The 16,979-nt window shown below is 44.4% G+C and overlaps 1 protein-coding gene across 2 annotated transcripts; it reads right to left on the bottom strand.

Moving 5' to 3' along the window:
- Positions 1–357: 357 nt before the first annotated feature.
- Positions 358–16,143, bottom strand: phka1a (phosphorylase kinase, alpha 1a (muscle)). Of its 2 annotated transcripts, XM_079184985.1 has the most exons (31): positions 15,875–16,143; positions 13,949–14,107; positions 13,680–13,727; positions 13,365–13,533; positions 13,094–13,176; positions 12,926–13,006; positions 12,210–12,308; positions 11,957–12,103; positions 11,680–11,733; positions 10,681–10,803; positions 10,490–10,585; positions 10,294–10,401; positions 10,027–10,105; positions 9,821–9,955; positions 9,614–9,723; positions 9,016–9,160; positions 8,793–8,871; positions 8,080–8,237; positions 6,492–6,656; positions 6,312–6,406; positions 6,082–6,227; positions 5,744–5,897; positions 5,460–5,618; positions 5,232–5,361; positions 4,995–5,096; positions 4,769–4,884; positions 3,274–3,318; positions 2,959–3,120; positions 2,253–2,306; positions 1,866–2,066; positions 358–1,782 (listed from the first exon to the last, which is right to left on the bottom strand). In XM_079184985.1, the coding sequence occupies exons 1-31, from the start codon at positions 15,950–15,952 to the stop codon at positions 1,609–1,611; spliced, it is 3,654 nt and encodes a 1,217-aa protein (XP_079041111.1). In that variant the 5' UTR covers positions 15,953–16,143; the 3' UTR covers positions 358–1,608. The 2 variants fall into 2 exon arrangements, with proteins under 2 accessions (XP_079041111.1, XP_079041112.1); XM_079184986.1 differs by lacking the exons at positions 358–1,782; positions 1,866–2,066; positions 2,253–2,306; positions 2,959–3,120; positions 3,274–3,318 and adding an exon at positions 3,334–3,887.
- Between the last annotated feature and the right edge of the window lie 836 nt (positions 16,144–16,979).

Raw genomic sequence — 16,979 nt, 5'->3', positions numbered from 1 at the left:
AGCCGAATTACCCAGAGTTCTCTTCTTCACCAAAACTAACGGACTCTGTGATTCAAGCCGATAAAAATAAAGCAGTTTCACGTTAGAAATCGGTGTTTTTACGATGCGGTTTGGAGGACGCGGGACGTCCCAGAGGGGAAAATCAACAACAACTAAAAAGTGCATCGATGAGAGTTTTTGGCAGACAGACGTGTCATTGTCAGGCAACTAATACATAAAATCATAGATTTCTCTGGGTTTGACAATTGTTGGAAACATTTGGAAAAACAAAATCTCGTTTTTAGACATTTCAATGCGAAAAAGTGACATAATCTACCTTTACATTATGACTGGATGAAAGAATTGCTCAGAAACGACTTGTTCTCTCTTGTTTTATTACAGAATGAATCTCAAAAACAAGAAAAACATCCAACAGTTGTTCAGTGGATTCTGGTATCTAGTGACAGAGAAATGAACGCTTCCTTTCTTTTCACAGTGTATTACTACGTAGAGACGGGACTCACTCGTTCAGCCATGATTGTTTGTAGTTCACACGAGTGTGGCGCTCACATCTTCTAACGTCTCACAATGATTGATCAGTCCGGTTATTGTACATTTAAGCAAACGGGTGTTATGTTTCTCACAGTGAACCAGACACTGAATCCTTCAACGCTTTGTGCATTAAACAGTTAAAAGGTCAGATGTGTCAATAAAGTGTAAATATGAGTAAATGGCTTTAAGTTTTACTGCAATTTAACTAAAAAAAACTCAATAAAAGTTGCAGTTTAGCCGATGGAAGCAGTCAATTTAGACATCACAAAAATAACTTTATGGTGAAAACGCTTTAATTTCCACAATAAAAGTTCTTTATGCGTGAAAAAATAAGTTGGTTTCAATATATCGACAAAAGTGTTTCTCTCTCACACACACACACACACACACACACACACACACACACACAATGTTAAAGCATTCAAGAATTCTCCTTCAAATAGACCTGCGTCCTCTTTAAGACACATCTTTTTTAGCTTCCTTTAGTTATCATTTTAGAGCTGTAAAATAAATAGTCAATAGATTATTATTCTGTAATATTCGTCATTATTTTATACATCATACAGCATGTAGGACTGGAGGTAAAGTGACATGTTTTATGCGAGGTAATGACAATTATTTCGATTTTATAAAACTAAATGTTAAAATTGCAAAATATTACCAAAAAGAGATGCGGAGACAGAATTCTATCACAAAGAGATGCAAAACAGCCAAAAGGAGACACAAGACTCCAAAAAGGGACACAAGAAGACCAACAGCTGATGCAAAACACCCCAAAAAATAGACAAAAAAAACATAAAGAGAAACTAAACAGCCAAAGATTGAAGGAAAACCTCTACAATGGCATGGAAAATTACCAAAAAGACATGCAAAGGTCTACCAAGTGATGCAAAATGACCGAAAAGAAACAAAAAGACCACAAAGAGACCAGAAAGACGGGGCCCTTTACCTCATAATCTGTCCATAACTAGAGGACCAGATGTGCATTAATGCTACAGCGCCTGCAGTGGTTATTTTAATTTCATGTTTACTACCGAGTGGTTTCACCCTTCGCTCTGGTGTCACGGGGTCGTCGTCTCACTGCACCGCGCACGCCCCGCTGGGCAGGAAGTCCTGCACGTACACCGCCACGGCCTTGGTGAGGTAGGTCATGCTCCCGAAGCGGCCACTGGGGGCGCTGTCGTACAGCAGCCTGCACACTCCCGTGGACGGGTCCCGCTCCAGGATGTGCTCCTCTGCTCCCAGGTCCCTCTGGAGGAGGAAATCCCACCTTACTCACTCCATCACTCAACTACAAAACCCTTTGTATTTGTGTCTTTGGACGTCCCGCTCACCTGATCCTTGTGGAACATGTCGTTGGCCAGATGGACGATCTTCTCCACGTGGATGATGGAGCCGATGCTCGGGATGTCCACGTCGGCCAGCATGGTGAGCACCAGGATGGCCTCCACCAGCAGCTGTCGGTACTCGGGCTGAGGGACGCGGTTCAGGACCGTCTCCACGTGGACGGAGAATTTGATCTCTCTAGGTGTCATCTGGAGCGGGCAATTCAGACGGAAAAAGATGAGATGCTGTCAGACATCTTTCCCCACACTGTGGTGGGTCAGTACTGATTATAAATTTGTGTATCTACACATTCAACTTTAGTAAACCAAGCTGCTTTGACAAAAATGAAGACATCAAAATACTGACATTGGACAATAGTCGAGTGGATCTCTTACCTCTCTAGTGGTTGATGAAGGAAGGACGAACCCTTCTATGGACAAACCGTGGCACTGAAAAACAATGTGATCATTACTTTATGTACAAACTCTCTATTGTTTTCTCTTCTTTTTGGGATGACATTACGCTCCATATCGAAAATTAGGTTTAGGCAACAAAAGCAGCGAAGTTAAGTTGAAGCAACAAAACCACCGACGTTAGGTTGAAGCAACAAAACAACCGACGTTAGGTTGAAGCGACTAAACAACCGACGTTAGGTTGAAGCGACAAAACAACCGACGTTAGGTTGAAGCGACAAAACCACCGACGTTAATTTGAAGCGACAAAACCACAGACGTTAGGTTGAAGCGACAAAACATCACAGCTGGGCTCAAAACAATTACGTACTGTTAGTTTTAGGCAACAAAATGAATGTTAGGTTCACGCAACGAAACCAGTTTAGGTTTAGGGAAAACACAAACGAGTCTCTTCTGTAAAAACACGTTGGAACTGAAATAAAACAGTTTTATTTGTCGTCTAAAATATGTTTTGCTGCTGCCACCGTTCACAGCAGTACATTGTTCTCTTTAATGTCTTTTATGTTGTTTTTGTTTCCAACATAAATGCTAAAATTACTACTATTTGGCAATGTTATGACTTTTCTAGACCTTTGTACGTGCTCTACAAACGCGGAAACTCAATGTGTAAAAGCGGTTCAGTGTGAACCTTCTGCAGGATCCTCCAGACTTTCTGATAGAAGCCAATAGGGACCCGGTTCAATGCTCCGTCCAGACGCCTCCTGCGCAGCCATTGGCCCTGTCTGGTATCCTTTGCGACCGGCAAGAATTCCGGAATGTCCATCGATTCCATGGGCTGCAGCCTGTACCTCTAAATTGGCGAAAAAAACAACAAAAATATTAAAAAGGTTTGTTTTTGTGGAAGAAAAACTCAAAATCTGACCTCAATGAGGAAGTTATTGGCTTGTATTGAACTGCAGCAGATTTAGCCTGCACCACTCAAATTTAATAAGCAAATCTTTACCCCAGATTCAAAGGTTTCTACGTCCAGCGACTGCGATCTAACGCCCTGAGAGGCAGAAAAAGAGCAAAAGAAGAAGGAGAGAAACAAAAAGATGAATAAACAGGAAGCCGGGCAGGTAGTAGAAGTGGATGAGAACAAAACAACCACAGAGCCGGAGGAGTCCGGCTTCTTACATTAAGAGTCACTGCACGCATGAGCGAATATCAGGATGGGAAATAACAGCAATGAGGTTAGAAAACACCAATTAATCGACCAACAGAAAATTCACCATTTTGAAAACCTGTTTTAAATCATTTATCGAGCAGAAATGCCAAATTTAATTGGATATATTTTGGTACCATACACCATATTTTAATTATTTTCTGACCAAACAATTAATGAAGATTAAAAGAAACAGCAGATTGATAATGAAAACAACCATTAGTTTCTATTAACAATGAATAATCAGGTATTAAAGTTGCAGCCCCGCTCCACTGGAAATCAGCAGCCACACAGCGTGTTAGAGGCTCATACGTCGATGTTCACGTTAATTATTTCAGATGAATTAACATCCAGAAACGTTTAAATGTCGGTATCACCGTCACCTTGCGAGTGGAGGTCAGTGACCGGTCGAGCTGAAACAAATAAAATCCACTCTGCATTAAAAACTTCATACAAACCTGTTCACACCCCAAAAACACAGCATTGCTCCTCATACATTATTAGTAAATATGTACAAATACACGAATTACTCTTAAGTATCGCAGTTAAGGATCCGTTATTTCAGATTCAAACCTTTTCAATTAGCGGCATCATCATCACCATCATCATCATCACTTTTGATCAGCTCTCATCAAAGACAACCGGACATACACGTACAAATTAAAGCTTGATTACAATTATTACTTTCTCTGAATTAAAGTCACTGAAATTCGCTTCTGCAACGCTTCTTACAGACTCTCTTATTTATGAATCTCATCATCACCTTCACTGAGTCACTCAAAGACACCCTGCGGTCCATCTGCAACAGAGCAAACACAATCAAATGGGACTATTTGTTGACAACCAGCTCCTGATGTTGTTTTGCCATCGAAACCGTCTGAAATTATCAGTTATCCTGAATTATTTCCACAATTCTCCTCCGATGCAGCTCCACAATTATTTCCCCTCATCAGCATCAACCAGGTGAATTACCACCATCATCATCATCATCATCATCATCATCATCATCACCTTACTGGGATCCGTCACAGACAACCTGTGTTCCAGCTGTGAAAAGACAAGAGTCCGTTTGTCCCCAAACAACACACAATATTTTCAAAATAAGATCCTCGAACGTCCTGAATCTCATCACACGTTGGACATTGGAGATCAGTACGAATATCAGTCATTTCATTTTGCTGAAATGAAGAAAAACCTCCTGCAACACATGAGGTAATATCACGACACTAATGTGTAATAAATAGAACTATACTGTGTTTAATCATTAACTTCCACTCTTTCCTCCGTTTCGTACCATCTTCATGTCGCTCTTCAGTTTGCTGATGCCGGCTCTCTCGCTCTTGGTGGCGCCCACGTTCCCCAGGTGATGGATGGAGATGGCAGGACTGACGCCGGCATCCAGCTCTCTGACTGTGGAGACAGAGAAAGGGGGGGGGGGGGGGGGGGGGGGGGGCTTACAGTAACGGCAACACAAGCATCCGATTGGCTGTGTGAAGGGGTTTGATGATCGGTGGACTGACCGCTGCGCTGCACGCCAAACTCTTTCCCGCTGAGGATGTGATGGAGGAGATTCTTCAGCTCGGAGGGACTGAGACTCATCAGACTCTCTGTAGCCTCCTCTCCTACACACACACACACACACACACACACACACACACACACAGACACACACACAAATGGCAAAAACAGCTTCATAAATGTGTGTTTTCATACTCTGCTGGCGGTAAACTTCATATTTCTGGCGTCCTCTCTCTCACCGGAGCAGTTGAGCGACTGGGCCAGCTCGGTGGCCATGACCTGGATGATGAGACCGATCCGGAGCCTGAACATCTCGCTGAACAGGCTGGGCTGAGTCCTGATGCTCATAGCCAGGTAGACCATGATCTCCTGCAGGAGGGAGGGAGGGAGGGAGGGAGGGAGGGGGTTAGAGAGGGAGACAGGAGGACCAACCCCTCCCCCGGGTGATGGTGGAGGATGAGACTCACCTGAGTGAGGATGGCCACGCTGATGTTGTTGTCGCTGGCCTCGTCGATGAGCGCCGCCAGCTGGTCTGGAGGGATGGGGGCGCTGATGGTCTTCTCTCGGGGCTCGGGGGGCAGACCCACCGTCAGGTGCTTCTGATGAGCCAGCAAATCAGAGCAGGCCTACCAATGTGGATTTAAGCAGAATATCTTGTTAAATTAAAAACAAGGAAGTGATTTTACAGCGCTACGTAGCCTACACTGCTATTACAATACTGTGTGTGTGTGTGTGTGTGTGTGTGTCGTACCGAGTCGAGCTCCTCCACCTTCTTCTTCAGCATGCCGGAGATCATCCTGATGAGGCTCCAGTGTTTGAGCTCGCCGGCCTTCTCGTAAAGGTCGGACAGCAGAGATCTCACCGTGGAGCCTTTGCCGTGCAGGTGAGTGTCCCAGTCCATGCCCCTTGAGAGAGGAACCAGACGTAGAGATCGTTCAATACCATCACTTATCGTCTTTACTGGAGTCGGATCGAGACGGAATCGTATCTTGAGACGTCGCGATACACAAATACGTCGTCTAAATTGATAATAACAAGGATATAGTAACTAAGTTTCTTTGTATTTATGGAAGAACCGCCGCGTCTCACTTGTCTTTGAAGAGGATGTAGAGGATGTCGGCCTGGTCCTGGAGGCTCTGCGTGTCCTTCAGCAGCTGGACCAAAGTCTCGTAGTCGATGCCGCCGCCGGCCTCTCTGGGGACGCCGCTCTCTGACGTGACCGTCACCTCCGGAGCCTGGAGGGACGAGGGAGGAAAGTTAAAAGCTGGTGGCGGCGGCGGAGAATACATTTTAATAAGAAAAGGGACGCGAAAACACACCCGAGTGTCCTGTGGCGCCGAGGAGTCGGGGATGTTCAGGTTGAGGGAGGGCTGAGGGGAGCGGAACAGCTTGTTGGGCAGGTACATGTTGACGTCTGGACAAAAGGAAACAAGAGTGAAATTAAAGCGCCGCGTAGATATGTGGCGCTCGGTGTCGTTTTAAATGGCGGATCCGCTCACTGTGCACGTCGAGGTTCTGAGCCTTGTTCATCAGAGACACCATCTCCTTGGTTTTGGTGGCCACAGACCTGAACCTCCGCAGACCTCCCGAGGCATGCTGCTTGGGCTTCTTGGGGGCAGCGTGAGCCAGCAGGTGGTCCAGGTACTGAGCGAGGTCGTCAGCCTCTGGAGAGGAGGAGAGAGAGAGAGATGATGGAGGGAATAATAACAGAACGGAAGATGGAGATAAATAGAGAAACGAGTCAGTGAGAAAAGAGTTTAAAATAGATTCAACTCACCTGAATGTAGTGTCAGCGTGTAAAATAAACCATCCGAGTTATTAATAGAATTTAAATATCTAAAGTTATTAGAAGTGATGCTATTATTACCTCAGGAAATCTACTGGCCTCATTCTCATCACACTTATATCAATAATAAGAAATATAATACAAATTAAATTAAATAAAAACATAAAAAAGTAAAAAATAAATATATCTACAAAATATAAAATACAAAAAAAATTTGTAGAAAAACTGAAAACAAATAAAATAAAATATAAACAATAAAATAAATATTAATTCATGGAAACAGCCGTAGTGGAGTTCTGCGTTCTCCTATTTCTACTTTCATAACATGTTTTAACAAGTAACATACATTAAAAAAAAAAAGGTTTCTTCACCCAAATCCCCCAAATAACATACGTCTTCATGCATACTCCGTGGCGTCCAACCATACATACTGAATTGTTCAGAAGCCCGTTAAAATCTTACAGTTAAAACGGTTATAAAGACAGTTTTCAGTGGTTTAGGGCGGCAGCAGCAGCAGCAGCGGATAATTAAAATACAACATTATCTGCATAGCAACACACACTCATCAAAACGTCTGCGAGATGTTACACAAGCATCGTCTGCAGAAGTTGTTGCATTCATTTACAGACAGCAGCTGTGAGACGAGACGGTTAAAACATGCGCGTTTGTTAAACGATGCCAGACGTGCAGAAACACGCAGAACTGTTAACGTTAACATTGCAATCTGTACATTTAAGATCCGCTTTAAAGTTTTAATTTAAAGCTTTAAAAGTCCAGATGAGCAAAGCATCGTTTCTCGACCTTCTCAAACCGCGACGCCTGCAGCCGGAGCTTATTTCTAACCAACGAGGAGTCCGTACGTCAAAGGTTGAGAAACATTTAAAAACAGACAAGCGTCAAAGCACAGAGAAGATGGGGACAGTCAGTGATGGAGGAACTGCAGACTAATGAGAACTGGGTTACTCTATTTAACGTCATGTTTCAGGTAGTATTCATTTAAAGATGTATTCTTTTATTGGATTTTCAAAATAAGAGGTTAGCTGAGTTAGAGCGTGTTCATTTTGAGTGTATTTGTGGGTTAATCATGGTGTTACCAGAACATACAGCTAGTTCATCAGTACGTACTTCTACAGTTGATGGCGTGTATGTATTTTAGGAGTTCATACCACGAGGAAGAGTCAAACCAACGATGGAAAAACAAACCAGCAGGCCATGTAACTGTCATATAAAGACTCATTTTCCATCGCTGGTGTCACCGTTCCCCCCCCATCCGTCCATCTGTGTTTTTGTTTTATTCTTACCATCATCATAACGTAACTCATGCACGTATCCATCGCCGTCACCCTCATCATAATCTTCGTCGCGGCGGCTCATGCTGCCAGAACCCTTACCATCCAGGAAGCTCAGGTTAGCGAAACAGGAAGTGGTCAAGAACTCCGACAGCTTCCCCGTCTGGATCCTGGAGAGGAAACACAAAAGAATGTCAATGATGCTCCACAAACTGACGTCACTTTACAGTAGAAACACTGAGGTTATACACACACGTTTCCAGTAGCAGTAGTAGTAGTAGTAGTAGTAGTAGTAGTAGTAGTAGTAGTAGTAGTAGTAGTAGTAGTAGTAGTATTATTAGGGCCATTGTAAGTAAAACAATTAAATAAAATGCAGAGCTTTTTGAGCTTTTGGGAGGAGGTACTAAAAAACGCGTAAAAAGTCGTAAATATAGTGAAAGATTTTATGAAATTTTTGTGAAATTTCTGTGAATTTTGTGTGAAAATTTTGAAATTAAAAAGGGTAAATTTACTCGCTGATCTACACAGCTAGACTTTCTGGATAACAGTAATTCTGACAGGAACATTTAGATTGAATTGCATATTTTTGGGCCTTACATTTGATCTAAAGAGCTTAAAGTGACCGTGTAGACTTTGTGTGTTAATGTCCTCTTCCTGTTATTAAAACCACTGAACTCTCAGCAGCAGCGACACACGAGACAAAACCTCGTCTGAGTAAAACTCACCGTGCTCCTCCATAATATCCGTCCTGCAGCTTCCTCAGTGTGGCCAACACGGCCGGGTCCAGGTTTGAGTGGTCTTCAGCTGAAAACACAACACGAGGAACACTTTCACTCTGCAAAGCACCAACTGAACATTTGTAATTTTCATATATATCAAGCGGTCACATTCTAAATGTGTGTGTGTGTGTGTGTGTGTGTGTGTGTGTGTGTGTGTGTGTGTACTGACTCAGCATAGTCTGAGAAATGGGGAAAGTGACGGTGGGTCTCCCGGTCATCCTCCATCTGGAGGCGAGGTAGGCGATCTCCGTCCTCAACATCTCCACGATCATTTTGTTGTCCAGCGCCAAGTAGAACTGCTGATGGTCGATGAACTGGAGGGATTTTAGGGGAGAAACGTGGTTTTTACCTGGATGATGTTTCATGAGTAGTGAAGACTTAAGAGAACGCAGAAAAGTGACACTTTTATCACAGTATTTCGTCTTTTTATGATGTTTTCAAGTTGTCAAACACGAGTAAGAAGTGCTGGAGGAAGTACTCTGAACTTTTAACGAGGTAAAGATAGTAATACTACAGTGTGGAAATACTCTGTTACAAGTAAAAGTCCTGCAAAATGTACGGGTAAAAGTACAAAGAGTACTTATTATGCAGAACGTACCTCAAACTTTTAAAACAGTACTTTTGTGAATGCATTTAGTTACTTTCCACCACTAGAGACACTTTGGAATAAAACAAGTTGCACCATTGGTTCTTATAACGTTTTCATGTAACTTGACAGTCATTAGCGGCCGTGGTTTGAGCGGCTGAGTGACGGTCTCCTCACTGACCTGAGGCGTGAATGAGAAGATGGTGTTTCTGATGGTGTAGAACTTGGAGGTTCCCAGCACTCCGATCCTCCTGTAGGGCCGTCCCGTCAGACCCAGCCTCGGGTTACGACCTGCAACAGAAGAACAAGAGCGAATGCAGTCGGGTTAACGCCGGAAAAGGTAAAACGCAGAGAGAGGAAGACGGAAACGCGTCCTGTGAGGTCGTACCGAGTCTGGCGTAGATGTGGCTGAGGACCCTGGAGGGCTGCACGTGGATCGGGTGGATGTCGGCGACGGTCTCCACGTCGATGCCGTTCTTCAGCAGCAGCTCTTTGATCTCCTCCGTCTCCGCGAGAACCGACACTGCGAGAGCAAAGAGAAGGTTTGGACGCCGATCTGGGACCGAAACCTCGTCGGCTGTCCCGTGAACTCACCCTGTACCACCACGTCCGGCTTGGGGATGGTGGAGAAACGTCGGTTCAGAGGGTCGATCTCTCCGGGGGCGAGAAATCCCTGAAAAAATGAATCCACAAGAGTTTTGGCTGTTTGGAAAAGAAAGTGAGAGTTGAAGAAACAAAAGGAGAGAAACCTACGACAACATGAACTCTAAAGGCATCATAAGACGGATGATTATCAGCAGAGGAATTAACAGAATACATGGTGGTAATCGCTGGTAGGATCGGGTTTTGTTTGCGGCTCACCTCGGACAGAAGGTTCCCCAGGATGTACAGAGACTGTCCCCATTTCAGAGGACATTTGCCCAGCGGGACCCTCTCCACAGAGTGGGGGTTCCTGTACTCCTCCTCCACCTGTTAGCACGAGCCAATAAACAAACAAGACAATGTTGAATCACAGCAGGTACGACAGAAAATGTCAGCTTCCCTCAAAAGGCCTCACCTTGTCTGCGGGGACGCTGTAGAGCTCCGGCAGCAGCCGAATCCCGTCTTTCTGTTTGATCAGGATGCCCTCCAGAGCCTCCTGGTACTCCTGCACCTGGATCACAAACACAACAGCATGTATAAATATATATATATATATATAAATATATATATATATAAAAGACAAGAGGCCGGACGGGTGAGGGTTACCTGCTCGGGGCTGTTGATGAAGATGCCGTCCAGGATGAGGTAGGTCCAGAACAGAGGCCACTCGCACTCGATGTTCTCAAACAGCTTCAGCTCTGCCGACTCGTAATACAGGCGGTTTGGATCCTGGAAAATTACATTAGTGTGTCGTTAGACAGCTGACCTGCTGCACAAACATTCATTCACACGAGCTCTTGAGTCGGACTGAGGGAAGGTTTGGACCCTTTGAGACTATTTCCCCCAATAATCCCCCAAAAATGTCACAAGATACAAAGTTTTGGGGGCATTAATAAGCTCTTTAACCTTCCCCCCCAAACAGGACTGTTACAGGCTCAGATTGCTCTTCCAGTAAGAGTGTGTTCTTGTGTCATGTGACGTGTCGCCGGAACACTACGGTGGAGAGAAAACACCAGTGAAGAGCTGGAGAGAGGAGAGACGGATCGAGTGAAAGGTTAAGAAGGACGCTCTGCGTCTCCGTGGGATCCTTTCCAACACGTCAGACACTTAGAATAACAATCTGAGCTATTTTAGTGGTCGCACATTGAGCGCATTAGCGGCAGCCGTCTGCAGCGTTCTCCCTCAACACTGGACCGAAAACAGGGTTTAAAAACAGCTGAGTGGCCCTTTAATGCCCGTCAATCGATGGTGTCCTGTGAAAACTCCACAATAATGGAAATAAGTTCAGCAACATGAGCTCTGACTTTGAAAGAATAAAGCTCTTTTCTCCTCTAAGAGAGAAGCAGTGAAGCTCTTCTGTTACGGTCCATTAAACCAAACAGTCCTGCTGAGTCATCATTACGTAAGAGCTGCGAAACGCTGACCGTGACATGAAGCTCCAAGAGCAGCTCAGTGAGCAGAGACTCATTTAGCCGTCTGCTTAATGTAGCTGAAGAAAAGAGAGTTTAACCCTCAAGTCTGGCTCATAAATAGTCCTCAAAGTCCACAAACTATCTGCTGACTCAGCATCTTCGGCTCTTAATGACCAAATCACGGGCGGTTTACCTCTTTGGGTGTTTTGTGTCCGTCTCTGAGAAACCTGCAGCAGCCGTATCGCCCCTGAAGAGAGAGGAGACAGGAAGTCAAGAGAGGAAACATTCAAAACGGCGAGCGTTTGATTCCTTAAGCGTGCAAATACACGAGGTAGGAAGCGCGGCGGCATCCGTTAGAAACACGCGTTACTGTGTCAAAACAAGCAGCATTTAATCACGCTTCGTCCCGTCACCGCTCGGTCTGGAGAGCTGAGGATAGACAACAACAACCACGACGCACTGCTCTGCACCTGCAGCTTGGAGATGATCTCCTCCTTGGTGGCGTTGACGATGCTGATGTCGTCCACGGCGAAGGCCGGGTACGAGATGATGGCCAGCACTCCGGCATCCACCTCCTTAGACATGGAGGCTCTGGGCAACATGGACGTCAGGATGGACTGGTGAGGGGGAGGAGAAACCACAATCACAAGCCGCTCTACGACACTGTGTGTGTGTGTGTGTGTGCGTGTGTGTGTGTGTGTGTGTGTGTGTGTGCGTGGGTACCTGGCAGTGCTGGATGTCGTCAGCCAGCGCGTGGACCACAGATCCAGGTCCTCCGTTGGCTCCGAACAGGTTCAGGTCGTCCAGAGCCTCCAGAGCCGCCTGGAGGACGTCATGTGACTCTCAATAACAACAACACGGTAGTACTTTACTTATGTACAATGTTGAGGTACTTCTTCTTTACTTTAGTAGCTTCGTTTTGTGCTACTTTATACTCCTCAAAATGTTTCTAAAATACTGTATTTCTTTTACTAATTTACATTTATTTAATTAGTTACTCCTCAGATTTATATAATTAATATAATTATAAATCAACTAATAAATTATAATATATTGAGTATGAGTGTGAGTGTGTGAGTGTGTGTGTGTGTGTGTGTGTGTGTGTGTGTGTGTATTTGGAGTCCTGTGTTATTTCTGAGTCAGGAGAACCTGACTCCTCCTCTGCACCGCGGGCCGATGCCGGTGAGAGTGAGCGTCCTGTTATGTGAGAGCTGCCTCACAAGAATCTGATATTTAATATTGATTTATATGTTTTTAATATTTCATGACATTAAAAAACATTGAGCTTGAAAATGACTCTTTGAGAGAGATTCCAACTGAAGCACCAAGAGGAACTCCTTCTAAAGGTCAGCCTAAAGGCCGCACCGCAGCAGCTGTGTGTGTGTGTGTGTGTGTGTGTGTGTGTGTGTGTGTGTGTGTGTGTGTGTGTGTGTGTTGACCTTTGCCATTCCTATGGAGCTGGCGTTGATCTCAGTGATGCCCTGGTTGGTCTTGTCCCCTCTCTCCCACATCCCATAATCCTGCGAGGAACCAGAAACAGACGTCAACGGTTCCATGAAGAAGAAAAGTCACCGATTATTAGAAATGGACGCTGGAGTTGAACGTACGGCCACTTTGTACGCCGCCTCGATGTAGAACATCAGGTTCTGAACCACGTCCACCTCATCCTGTGTGTAGACGATGTGGAGACCTGACACACACACACACACAACAACTCACTAATGAGTCCAATGATTGATCTAGAAACAGCTGAGAGGAACCAAACGAATGACTCTCAGTAGATTCTACTCTGTAAACACCAGAGATGTACTCGGGATGAGCTGCAGTACCTGCAGCGTTCCCTCACGCTGCAGAAACGCGTCTCTCGCGTATATTTACCGGATGCCGTCATCTGAGCGAGGAAGAGCAGGAAGAGCGAGGTGGCGTCCACCTGCAGGTGACCCCACTCGTCGTCCCCGACCACCGGAGCGCAGGTCCTGGTGTTGTACTTGGCGTGCAGCGAGTCCGAGGTGCTCCGGCTGTATTTAAACTTCTCCACCTTATCCAGCTGCAACAGAGGACACGGGAGGCGTTAAACAGCCGCACGAGAGGCTCAGACCTCCGTCCAGAGAGACAGACGACAGACGTAGAGGTGTGTGTCAAACAGACATGATGTGAGTGTGTGTAAGTGTGTGTTACTGTGAGACCACACACCTGCCTCATTATGCCCTGAAGGATTCCTCTCATCAGCTTCACCACGCTCTGAGGAAGAGGAGACAACAACAGACAGCGTTAGACACATCACTGCTGGAGCTCAGGTAGAGACACACTCTGGACTCTCTCACACACACACACACACTCTCTCTCTCTCTCTCACGCACACACACACACTCTCTCTCTCTCTCTCTCACGCACACACACACACTCTCTCACACTCTCACACACACACACACTCTCTCACACACTCCCACACACACACACACCTGCTCCAGCTCGTAGGCCTTGGCCTTGTCCTCGTCCCGGTCTGCGTTCTTCCTGTAGGCCAGACTGAGGGCCCACACAGACAGCACGCAGTAGACGTTGTCTCTGACCCACGAGTGAGCCTGGTCAGCGCTGCCCGGCAGAAGACCGGTGACCGGGTCCTGTAGGACACATACAGGGGGGGGGGGGGGGGGGGGTCACAGGTCACAGGTCACAGGTCAGCTGTTAACAGACTGATGAGGCGAGGTGGACGCTGGGATGACCTGGAAATGTATGCTTTTATTTTGAAAAATATACCCACTGATACCCATAAGCCCTGTTGGTTCCTGCTGTAAAGACAGACAACACCCTTTCATAACAGACATGTAGATGAGGAAATGTGAAACTATGCAGTTTGATGAGGAACTAGAATAGAATGTCTTCTTTGTGTACTGGATATAAAACACGTGTTTCCTTCTGTAGCTGCTGCTCTTTCCTCCATGTTTAAATTGTGATTCTATTGAAGCTAACTGAAGCACTCTTTCGCCATCAGGTCCGGTTTCATCACTGACGGAGAGAAATGTCACCGAAACGTTGCACAAACAACGAGCGAGTCGACGTGTTGGACCTCCTTCTTCTTCTTCATGTGTTTAGAGGAGCAAACGTAGAGTCCCTTAACAACACATATATATATATATATATATATATATATATATATATATATATATATATATAATCCTGAGAGCAACAGACGGATAGATTTACTGTGCAGCCTCAGTCTCAGTGAGAACATTACAGTCATTAGTGCAGCGATCCGGTGAGCTGAACACTGGCTGGAAGCCATTTTGGGTCGGATTCAAAAGGTGACCTCACACACAGTCTGTCCTCCTCTTCTTCTATGGAGACGTTTCTCCTGGTTTCTACACAACTCAAGAAATGTTTGAATGAAGCAGTCAGAGTCCCGCCCTCTAAACCAGCCTCTATTCCATTTAAATATAATACATTTAATACGTTTTCTCTCCTTATGTCTTCAGATTCTATCTAGTTTTTGCAGCTTGTTGTCCTCCAGTGAACGGAGAGGAAGAGTTGTTGTTGTTCTTCTATCTTTGTGAGGACCACATTGAGTTTTAGGGGTTATGAGGAGTGTTTTTAGACCCGTCATCACTTCTTAAAAAAGGCTATTTGAGAGATTTTAGATTGCGATAAATAATTGAATGAATTTCCATAATCTGGATGATCGTGAATATGAAAAAGCTGCAGAACCCGTCATGTTTTAGAGTCATTTTAAGCATATTTATCATGATTATTTTGGCGAGGATGATCGTGACATGATGTTTTAATATCATCTCATGCCTATTAGAGTTATGTTTAGATTATGTTTGTTATGGTTTATGTTCTGTACGTGTGCATGATACTTTAAAGGTATGTAGACTGTTAGTGGGAGTAATGAATACAGCTCAAAGACAGACTTAAGAGGCGTTATACAATAAATAATAAGAAAGATAACTAAATAAAGATACATTCAAAGGCCAGAATAAAAATGTTAAGTACAATAAATAATAAATAAAGCTCAAATAAAAGCCAGACTAAAAGGTTAACCAACAATAAATAAAAATAAAGCTCATAATATATATATATACACACACACACACACACACATACATACTTAAAACGTAACATACTATAAATATTAAGAAAGATAAATAAATAAAACTCAATTTAAAGGCCAGACTAAAAATGTAAGGCGCAATAGAGCGCGTGTGTGTGTGTGTGTGTGTGTGTGTGTGTGTGTGTGTGTGTGTGTGTGTGTGTGTGTGAGAGAGAGACCTGATGCATTGCGTAACATGCACTGACTTCACCTCCTGCATGAACACCTCAGACTGAGTTCTCACCCACCACACTACTTTATTGTGACTTAATATTGAACATTAAACACGTGAAACACTCACTTGGTGCCTCAGGATAGTCTGCTGCACCATCCGGGCATAGTTGTCCAACTTAACGCCGGAGTTGCTCCTGCTCCTCATGATTGACAGGTCCAACGGTTGAGCGCACTGTAAGAGGGGGGGGGGGGGTTCAATGTATTCAACAACTTAAACTCGCTAAATCCTCGACGGTGAAGTCATTTTATCGACTAGAAAAGTTGCTGCATGGCTGGAAGTCCCGAAAAATGTTGCTCAACGGTGGCGGCAGCAGTGACGAGCGAAGGACCCACAGCGAGGGTTGTAACCTGAAGCTGCCGTAAAGCTGGTGACAGGAAGCAGGAACAATACAGGAAGTTAAGAGACGCGGCCTTCAGAATAAAGGCGTGTCAGAAAAAATAAATAAATACATTTATTTTGTATACTGATAAAACTGTATTAAGAATAATACTTCTGTTACACGTTAGTTTAAATAAATATCTTATGTTTTGTACTTTACTCTCACTGCAGTATTGTATTTCCGTGCTTAGCTGTTATTACATATTTTATTTTGAGTTCCGTAACCGGAAAAGGTAATCCTCGTTTTAAATAACTTGACACTAGGGCACCCTTGAATGAGTGTACCCCTCACTGCATGAAATGTGGTTGGTACAAGTCAGCTGTTTTTGGCGCCCTCTAGCGAAAAGAAAAGTTACATGTATATTTATTTAATTTAATTTAAAATCTATATCTTAATAAATATATCTTATAATATTATAAGTATGTATTGAGCACAATCTGTTGTCTAATCGTTGATGCAAACTATTTTGAAAAGTTAGCTTGTTAGCTACTTATTGAGAAGAAAAGTGAAAAGACTACAAGAAATCCCAGAATGATCTGTGTGCGTTCCACTTTGAAAACGTCCGCGCGCGGAACGTTGGATTCGATGTTGGTGACCGTTAGGACGGTTTAGGACGCAGCTCTCCGTTGTATTCGTGAACAAAAATCGTCGACATTCCCGTGTTTCAAACGAGTTAATGAATACTATGAAGTGTATTTTATTTAACGCTGTATAAATTACATTTGTATCATCGTTGTGTTCCGTCTAACGTCTCGTGGTGAGACACCGGCAGGGAACCGACTTTACCGGGGG

This window comes from Pholis gunnellus (genome assembly GCF_910591455.1).
Source record: "Pholis gunnellus genome assembly, chromosome: 23".
Lineage (NCBI taxonomy): Eukaryota > Metazoa > Chordata > Actinopteri > Perciformes > Pholidae > Pholis > Pholis gunnellus.
Note: the sequence above shows the minus strand (reverse complement) of the source record. Positions and strands in the feature narration are given on the sequence as shown.